Source organism: Apis laboriosa, unplaced genomic scaffold (assembly GCF_014066325.1).
Source record: "Apis laboriosa isolate Shangri-la unplaced genomic scaffold, ASM1406632v1 scaffold41_cov147, whole genome shotgun sequence".
NCBI classification, from domain to species: Eukaryota; Metazoa; Arthropoda; class Insecta; order Hymenoptera; family Apidae; genus Apis; species Apis laboriosa.
The window spans coordinates 12194-22310 of record NW_025223220.1 but is presented as its reverse complement, the minus strand read 5'-3'; the positions used below and the strand labels follow the sequence as shown (position 1 = coordinate 22310).

General features: G+C 35.9%; 1 protein-coding gene across 3 annotated transcripts in view; it reads left to right on the top strand.

Moving 5' to 3' along the window:
* Positions 1-10117, top strand: part of LOC122716001 — a 41092-nt gene that overhangs the window by 21365 nt on the left and 9610 nt on the right. The window contains exons 1-4 of one of the 3 annotated variants that reach the window (XM_043938667.1): positions 4650-5526; positions 5673-6124; positions 6324-6403; positions 7137-7371. In XM_043938667.1, the coding sequence (XP_043794602.1) occupies positions 5813-6124; positions 6324-6403; positions 7137-7371 (627 nt within the window). In that variant the 5' untranslated portion in view covers positions 4650-5526; positions 5673-5812. Of the gene's footprint in view, positions 1-4649; positions 5527-5596; positions 6125-6323; positions 6404-7136; positions 7372-10117 lie in introns of those variants that run through there. The other 2 variants (XM_043938666.1, XM_043938668.1) reach the window with 2 other exon arrangements.

Sequence of the window (10117 nt, the reverse complement as noted above, 5' to 3'; positions counted from 1 at the left end):
AATACACTAAATTAAAAAAAAGAAAAAAATTCTATTCTACTCTTCCCTGTTTTATCATGATACCAAGTTGAGAACCACTCTCATAATAATAAACTCGTTCGTTCCGGACGTTCCAAGTTTTTGCACCGTGGTCCAAACGTTCCAAACGTAGGGAAAACCCGTTACAAATCGGAAATGGAGGCGAAATTCGTTCGAGAGAACCACCTTCTTTTTTTTTTTTTTTTCTTTTTTCTTTTTCCAAGGAAAAACACACGCGAGATGAAAGACGCGTTCGCCTGCCTAATGCCGTGCAGATTTCACGATGGAGGAGGAGGAGGAGGAGGAGGAGGAGAAGCCACGAGGCGAAACGTGACGGAATCCAGGCTAAGCGCGAACGAACGACAATGATCTTGACCTCGTACGAATAAACGGCGTCATTGTACACGGTGTGCTCGCCTCTGCGTTTCCGCGTTATTGCCGAACGAGCAACGCACGCCGTGCAGCAACGCCTCGTGTTTACAAGTGTGCATTAATAAACATGAAAGAGATCGGGAACAATTGGTGTATTCGTTCTGTCCATCGTTTTTCACTCAACTCTGCGATACGAAGATTTTTATCGCTCTTCAACGTTCACAATGGTTTGGAAGAGCGGGCTAAATTTAGAGGATTCAGGGTTGCCGGTTTATCTTGCTAGAAAATCTTACTGGAATGTCGCGAATCCGGGGATAAAGAGAAAAATAACAGGGGAGGGAAAGAAGATGTCCGATTAATCCTTGAACTGTGGAATAATGGTAGCTGAGTCTTATATCCAAATTTATCTTTTTTTTATTATTCGAGTAATTGAAAATTATCCAGTTACGAAATTTTGCAAAAAAAGAAAAATTGAATAAATATTTTAGAATAGCTACTAATTAAATAAGGAAATTATGATCATTCGTTTCTTGTTCAATTTTTGAATCGATAATTAAACAATTTCTTCCTTCCAATTTGTCGATCCGGAATAGTAATTTTAACGGTTAAAATTAAAAAAGCAACGCAAAAAAATATTGTAACCCAAGTCCAATTTTGTAAACTGCCTTTTGCATATTCATTCGGATGTGCATGAATCTGGACATTGAAATATTTCCTGTTTATCCATATTGTACTTGACCGATGATCGAGTACATTTTTAAAACGACAGCGGTTGCAATGATGTAAGAAACGAGAGGAGGAATAATATCAGAATAATAAAAAATAATAGAAATCGAATGAGATAATATTGAAAGTTGATTTGAGATAATAATGCAAAGAACACGTGAAGCAATACTTTGTCTCTCATAAACATAATCAGTTTTATAAACTTTTTAAAATAATTCTTAATAACAAAAATTGTGAAGAATTGGTGACGAGTGTTCTAAAATTTTTTCCAAAAAATTTCAAAAAATATTGGAACATTAAGAAAATGTAAATTTGATTATAAATGATCTAAAGAAACGATCTAAAGAACACGTGAAGCAATACTTACTCTTTGTCTCTCATAAACATAATTAGTTTTATAAACTTTTTAAAATAATTCTTAATAACAAAAATTGTGAAGAACTGATGACGAGTGTTCTAAAATTTTTTCCAAAAAATTTCAAAAAATATTGGAACATTAAGAAAATGTAAATTTGATTATAAATAATCTAAAGATCTAAAGAAACGATCCAAAGAACACGTGAAGCAATACTTACTCTTTGTCTCTCATAAACATAATCAGTTTTATAAACTTTTTAAAATAATTCTTAATAACAAAAATTGTGAAGAATTGATGACGAGTGTCCTAAAATTTTTTCCAAAAAATTTTTTCCAAAGAACATTGGAACATTAAGAAAATGTAAATTTGATTATAAAATGTAAATTTGATCTAACTAATATATATATATGTAGAAAATACGAGAAAAATACACTGGCTTACAAAGAGTTAAAATTATATATCTAAACTTGAATTACCAAGTTTTGTGCATCTTTTTTTATTTTCTTTTTTTTTCTATAATTTTCCTGTTTGATAAAATAATTATACATTTCACTATTTATATACCAAAAATATTTTAAATTTGAAACATTAAGAAAATGTAATAATTAGATTATAAACGATAACTTGCTTATATAGAAAATACACGAGAAAAACACTGGCTTACGAAGAGTTAAAATTATACCTGAACTTGAATTGGAAAATATAAAGTTTCGCGCATCTTTTTTTATTCCCTTTTTTTTTTCATAATTTTCCTATTTGATTAAATAATTCTATATTCCAATAACTGCTCAAATAAAATTTTTCAATCCAGGGTTGAAATTGTTCAAAATCCAAATTTTGGATATAACTATCATTCTTGCATTATATGCGCGTATCGATTGCACAACGAAACGCGATATTGACGGTGGGAATACATCGATAATCGGAGATTCATTATGTTACGTGGAGATTTGATTACACGATTATGTGTCTTGTGTGTGGTATCTTTAAATATACGTACGATTGAGAAACGAGTCGTTCACGAGTCGCGCGTGGCTCGCAAATAGGCTGAGAAAATGCTGAAGAAGCGATAGTGTACAACGTTTATAACGTTTCCTTTTTGCAGTAGTATTTTTACCACGTCATATTATGTATTCATCGATATTCGTTACTGCTAAAATTTATTTCTAATCACTCGTTATATAATCAAAAATTTATTGGTAAAAGAAATTTTTAACCATCCTACATGTTTTATGTATTCATGTATATAAAAATAATAAGAGGATTTTAGAATTTTTCAAAAGTTATGATTCCTATAATTTTTTAAATATATAGTGTAAAATAAATGACAGAATGTTTGGTATGATTAAAAATTTTATGAATATATCTTTAAAAGTAAGTTAACAAGTATAAATTTTCGAATTTTTTAAAAAATATTATAGCTTCTATAATTTTCTGGTTATAAAAATTTGAACTAGTTCGTTTCTCTCTAAATATTCTTCTCGATTTATTTCTCCTTGTTTCTTGAGTTAAATGTACGATAACGTTTAAACAAATAAAAAGATGCGTACGTTGTTTTCTAATCACTGTTGAGTAACTGTTTAGAGGAAAGAAAGAAAATAATAAATATATGTATTTCGTTTATTCTACTAAAATCAACTTCATATTCGAATTTCTTCTTTTTACTAAAATTACTTAAAATTTAATACATGTAAGAACATGCAAAGAGAATTTTGATAAATCATATTTTTTTATCTTTCAGAGAATTGCAATTTGACTTGCTAAGTTATTTCCTTATGTGCATTTGTGATTCTTGTTCTTTTTCGTCACCTAGATCAATAAATTCTTCTTCGTACTTTTAAAGAGATATCTACTATTGAAATACGTGAAATATACATTTCTCTTTTCCTTTTTCTTTTATACGAAATATTTAAATATTATCGTCGCCATTTCCTTAAATTTCAATTTTAATTCCATCATATTCGAATATTTAATAATAAATATTTGCAAATTTTTAAATAACTTACTTTCATTAGAACGTATAATTATTGTTTTCTATATATATAAACAATTTAAATTATAAATATATTTAAATATTATCGATATATTATTATTTCGTTCGCCATTTCTTTAAATTTCAATTTTAATTCCACCATATTCGAATATTTGCAAATTTTTAAATAACTTTCCTTAGAACGTATCGAACGTATAATTATTATTTTCTATATGTACATACACAATTTAAAATATAAATATATATTAAATTATAAATATATTTAAATATTATTGATATATTTATTCAACATCCGTAGCCGTTTCTTTAAATTTCAATTTTAATTCCACCATTTTCGAATATTTAATAATAAATATTTGCAAATTTTTAAATAACTTACTTTCCTTAGAACGTATAATTATTGTTTTCTATATAAAGTATAAATATATTTAAAGTATAAATATACTTAAATATTGTCATTTCGTCCAACATCGTCGCCATTTCTTTAACTTTCAATTTTAATTCCATCATTTTCGAATATTTACAAATATCTACAATTTTTAAATAATTTACTTTCCTTAGAACGTATAATTATTGTTTTCTATATAAAATATAAATATATTTAAAGTATAAATATATTTAAATATTATCATTTCGTCCAACATCGTCGCCATTTCTTTAACTTTCAATTTTAATTCCACCATTTTCGAATATTTACAAATATCTGCAAATTTTTAAATAATTTACTTTCCTTAGAACGTATAATTATTGTTTTCTATATAAAGTATAAATATATTTAAATATTATCATTTCGTCCAACATCGTAGCCGTTTCTTTAACTTTCAATTTTAATTCCACCATTTTCGAATATTTACAAATATCTGCAATTTTTAAATAATTTACTTTCCTTAGAACGTAATAATTATTGTTTTCTATATATACATATATAATTTAAAATATTACAGTTTTATTCTTTTCTTGTTTCAAAATATTTCTCGATTCGTGCGTAATCCTGCATAATCCTGAAATTTTCAAAAAAATGGAAATATTCCAGCCGCGAATCTCGTTAACACGCAAATAGTAAACGGAGACTGCGCACAAAGGACGCCCTGTTACGCAATCAAATAGCGACATTGGTGACAATCATCGAATTACCTACGATGCACGATCAACCGTAGTTTCACGCGATTCTCGTTGGACGAAGCTCGAGAGAATCGTTTTCTACCTCGACGATAATCGTCCTATCAAATCGAAATCGAAAGCGCCGCAGCAATACAATTCGCCGTCCGAATCACAATTTTTCACTTTTATTCATCGAATAAAAGGAAAAAAAACTCGATAATTTCAATCGTCAAACCTTTCCCCCTTTTTAACATAACAACGTAAAACGAACGTCCTATTATCGTTTCATTTGACAATCTAAGCAATCTCCCTTTAATATTGCCCCTTTTGTTAACGCAACTCGATCTCGCGTGGAGGAAACAAATGGAAGAAAAACGAAAGAGCGAAAGCATTCGGGCGCATAGGCGAATTTCGGTGTCGCGTGACAGCGGCTTAAGGCGCTAAAATAGAGTCCGTAGACGACGAGTGTGGTCGACACGTCGGTGCCAGAACGCGGCTACGCATTTAGTCTTTAACTGGAAGCATCCGCGGGCGGAGCAACAGCCTTCGACTCTAAGCGAGAACGCATCGAGTTTTCCTCTCGACCGGCCATCCTCGAACGGCCATTCTCAACGACGTTTCGTCGATTCGTCGTAGGCCGATTCGAATCGGATCATGTGAAGAAAGAGATTCCGTTCGGGAGTATGCAACAAGTGCATCGAGGCAGAGAGAGATAGAGAGAGACAGAGATATCGCTATCATCGTCGTCGATCGTGCTTGTTCGCAGATCTCCCGCTTTAAATTATCTTTGCAATCGGCCACGATTGTCGACGTCATTCACGGAACTATCGTTCGGATACGATAAAAGGATGCCCCGTGTCGATCAGCTCGTACAAAGTCCGTGAGTTTTATCATCTCTCTCGTTGAAACAAAAAGCCTCCGATCTCCTCGAATCGAAAGAAAATCTTCGCCGATTTCTGTAAGCTATCTCTCTCTCTTATACACATACGCACATATATATATATATATTCTCCTTTCTATCTCTCCAGATCGTGTTTAAAACGTGCGAGGAACGAAAGACGAGATATATTTGACGGGAGATGTTTTTGGTTGGATGTTTTCCAGTTTGATGCGTCGGATCGGGCCGACGGATCGGATCGAAAAGAATTCGGAGAGAGGGGACGGTCGCGGGTATAGCGAGGAGAGAATCCAGGCGGGGAGGACGAAGGCGGGGGAGGTGAGGGAGAATTTGGGCCGCGCGTGGAATGGAAATGAAAAGGGAGGAGCCTCGACCGGATGAACTCGAGGAAAATCCGTTTCTCTGGATCGTATGCAAAACGGGGGCCCCCCGTGTAATAATAACGAGCTTTCACGCTGTCGTACGATACTTCGCCGAACAGATGCCGAAGAAAATGAGCCTGGGCTTCCTTCGAACGCTTGCCGCCCTCCTGGTAATCGTGATGCCCCGATCCCTCACTTACGTTCTCCTGTATCCGATTTTCAGATTAGTGTTCGGCAATTTGTACCCGGCCTACGCCTCTTACAAAGCGGTTAGGACGAAGAATGTGAAGGAATACGTGAGTAAATAAATTTAATTATAATTTAATTATTAATAGTTCAAATAATCTCACAAACACGCTTCGATAAACACGAGACTCTTCTCTCTAAATCCGACCAATTTTTGAATTCCCAAAATCTCGACTTCTACTTTATTTATGTTTTAAGAACAGAATAAATTGAAGCGAGATCGTATCCTCTCGTTTCCTCTGTTTCCAGGTGAAATGGATGATGTACTGGATCGTGTTCGCGCTGTTCACTTGCGCGGAGACCTTCACCGACGTCTTCTTCAGCTTTTGGTGAGCTTTTATTCATGAGCTCCAAACTCTTTAACGTAGCGCATCTTCTTTGCGGGACGAGGGGGGAGGGAATAAAAGAGGAGAGATCGATCAACCACTTCTTCCTCTTCTTCTTCTTCTCTTTCTCGAAGGAGCGGCTCCTCGAAATAGACGAGGAGGAGAAGAAACCGTGGCCCCGTTTTTGCCGGAAGCGAATAAAATTTCCAACGAATTTCGCGGGGGCCAATAAACCGAGAGGTGAACCTCCAAGAGGGGAGGGAAATTCCAAAAGTCTAATTTCGGCCGAGATGGATATTGGCTTACACATGCACTTCTGAGGATTCAACCAGCGTCTCATCTTCCGTCTCTGTTTCTGCCGTTTCTCTCCCCGCCGTGTGCCAGATCTCTCCCTTCATACTCGGATTACCAACCAAAAAGGAGACCTCTCGTGTATTTCTGGCCAGGAATAACCTCGTGCTTTCCTCTCTCTCTCTCTCTCTCTTTCTCTCCCCCTTTCATTTCCTTTTGCCATCACCATCCACTCGGTCACTATCAACCGATTTTTCGCTCTTTTTCTTTATTTTCCTCGTCGTGGTTCACGGGGATTTCGATCGTTTTGGTTTTCTTTTTCTTTTTTTTCCCCCCTTCCCTCGCCCTCGTCACGTAGAATTACTTATCAGAATGTGTTTTACTGTTGATTCGTAATCCTTGTCTTTTTCTTTTTCCGCTTTGTTCTCTCTCTCTCTCCGGGCAGGTTTCCATTTTACTACGAGATCAAGACTATCCTGGTGATCTGGCTACTGAGCCCGGCCACCAAAGGCTCGAGCATCCTTTACAGACGTTTCGTTCATCCGGCGTTGATCCAACGCGAGGCCGAGATCGACGAAGCTTTAGCCCGCGCGACGGAGCAGGGTTACACGGCGGTGTTGCACCTAGGGTCCAAAGGTGTCAATTACGCCACCACGGTTCTCATGCAAACAGCTATAAAGGTAAGTTTCCAATCCTTCGATCAATTGTCTCAAATCGATCCGCTTATAAATGCCGTACCAACGATCGAATCGATCGTTTTGTTCGCGATATGATTCAAAGTACAAGTATATATATATGTATATATGTGTGTGTGCGTATGTGTACGTTCATCGTTTTGAACCTTGCGAACTGAAGCTGACGATGACTCGGCCGTTATCCGATCTCTCCCTTGGCAACAAAACGATCGACGAGATTTAACTTTAACTTCACTTGATTGATATTAAACTTTAGCTTTAGCAATCGCTTTGTACGAGCCACTCCCAACACGCTAATCGTTCGATTTTGTTTCTTTTTTTTTCATGGTTTTGTGTTTTCGTTGTCCTGCACGCCTATCCTGCACGCCGCGCCGTTACCACCTCTAATTAAAAAAAAAAAAAAATAATAATAATAATAATAATAAATAAATAAAAATAAAAAACAAAAAAAAAAAACAAAACCAACGTCGACCACCACCACCACCACCACCACCATCATCATCACACATCGTCTAACCACCATGCCAATCACCGTCGTCCCTTTAACAACTCGTCGCTTACCAAATAAAAAATCAAAACAAAACAAAACACCATGTGTTATACGTGTACACGGTGTCTATTGTGTTCGACCTGTAACATAAAACATTCCACGATGCTCGTGTATGTATGTGTATATATATATGTATATATATATACCATCGAAAAAAAAAAATATATACATATTGGGAAACGAACGGAACCGGGGGTCAGCATATGCTCAAGCCCGATCAAATAATTGCGAATGAACAATCATCGATCCAATCGGCCTCGGCGATTTCTAGCTCGGTCAAACTTCCAACAACCTCGACACCCAAGGAAAAGACGGACCAGATAGACAGTGCGCCGAAACCGAATCCATCGTTTCCAAGCATTAGCTCCGACGACTTGATCCCCGTCGAGTCGATACCCAGCTTGTACAACGACTTGAACACGGACGACGAGCTGGCCGAGATTAATCGGATGGAGGAGAAAATTTTCAAGATGCCGTCGCCGAAGAGAAGCCACAGGACGAGGAAGAGCAGAAGGGATCGTTCCGGCTCGAGCAGGCGGCTAAGATCCCGCAACCGCGACAACAACTACAAATTCAGCGACGAGGAGTCGGATCACCAACAGCAACACGTGTCCTCCCCTACCGAAATCTGAGGGGGGCGGCACGGGGGGACCGACGACGGTCGTCCGATTATTCGCCTATCCCCCCCTCTCTCTCGCGAATCCTCCGACGGAGGAGCGTTCGCTCGATATAGTAGGGTTCCAAGTTACCGATTAGATTTAACGATGCAAACGTTACGTTTTATTTACCGCTCTCGAATTGGGAAACAGGCGACTTTCTTTTTCTTTCCCCCTCTCCCCCCTTTCCTATTCTTCCCCCCCCCCGTATCTTTCGCGTAGCACAACGGTTTTTGCGTACGTAAAAATTGTAGAGTTTTTTTGTTCCTCCTTCCTTTTTTTACCTCTTTTCCTTCTTTTATACTCTCTCCACTACTCGGTGTATACTTTTAGGAAGATTATTATTATTAACGAGCGAGATAGATTATATATAAATATATAAATGTATGTGTTATACGTGCACGTGGTGGAAGAAGAAACGATGATAGGAGAAGGATATTTTTTAATCGCGGGTATTACATTTATGGTTATTTTTTTTTTTTTTTTTTTTCCTTTTTTTTTTAACCGCGCGTTCAAATCGTTTGTTACGTGTGACACATGCTGTTTATAGGGTATTTATAAGATTGTACGATGTATTTTTTATACGATGAGATGTTTGCAAGCACAATAATGTAACCTCGACTGTGAGAAACCCTTTGGTTCATAGCTTAGATAAATATCGTTCGATTATTGCCGTTTGCCTTTCTAATGCGATGTCACCGCGACATTTATACCGTTTGTTCTAATCAATTAGGATTAAGGATTAATAATGTTTCGCGATCGATCGATCGATCGATACGAACCGTGATAATTTTAAATAAGTTGAAATAATCGGTGCCTTTCGATGGAAGAGAATTCTGTGTCGTCTGTCACGAAACATTTATCTATGATAAATTTCGGTCTATTCTGTCACGAATACTGATATATATATGATGCTATTTTAAAAAAAAAAAAAAAAAGGAATAAACGTATCAAACAATCGTGTCGAATACTTTTTCACGACGACGAACGATGGAGTTCGCCGACTTGTACTTGACTCGTATCATTTTAACTTAAGCTTTTCGATTTGTATCGTTGGAAAAGAAGAAAGAAAGAAAGAAAGAAAGACAGAGTTCAAGACTACGTGCGAACACCTGTTATCATCGATCGCACGATCAGCTTATGAAACGATACCGTATATTTTATACACGCGTAACACGACGAACATCGTGAACGAGAAAAAATATTTCAAGCGAATTTCTTCCTATATATATATATATATATTGTTTATTATTAATCGTTAAAAAAAAAAAAATCTGTATATCAATGTAAACGTAACAAAAAAAGTAGCAAATTGTATCAAAAGTGTGTTCGCAATCTCCACGTTGTTAAAGATAAAAGATAAATCCTTTGAAGAAAATTTAAGAAAGATCGATACGTGCTTATGAAAAATAACGAGGAAACAACGTCATCGTGACGCTTCTAGAAAGTAAGACTTTTATATCCCAAAGATTTTACGATATACGATATTAATTATTCACATGTTTCTTTTCTATTTTTTTTTTTT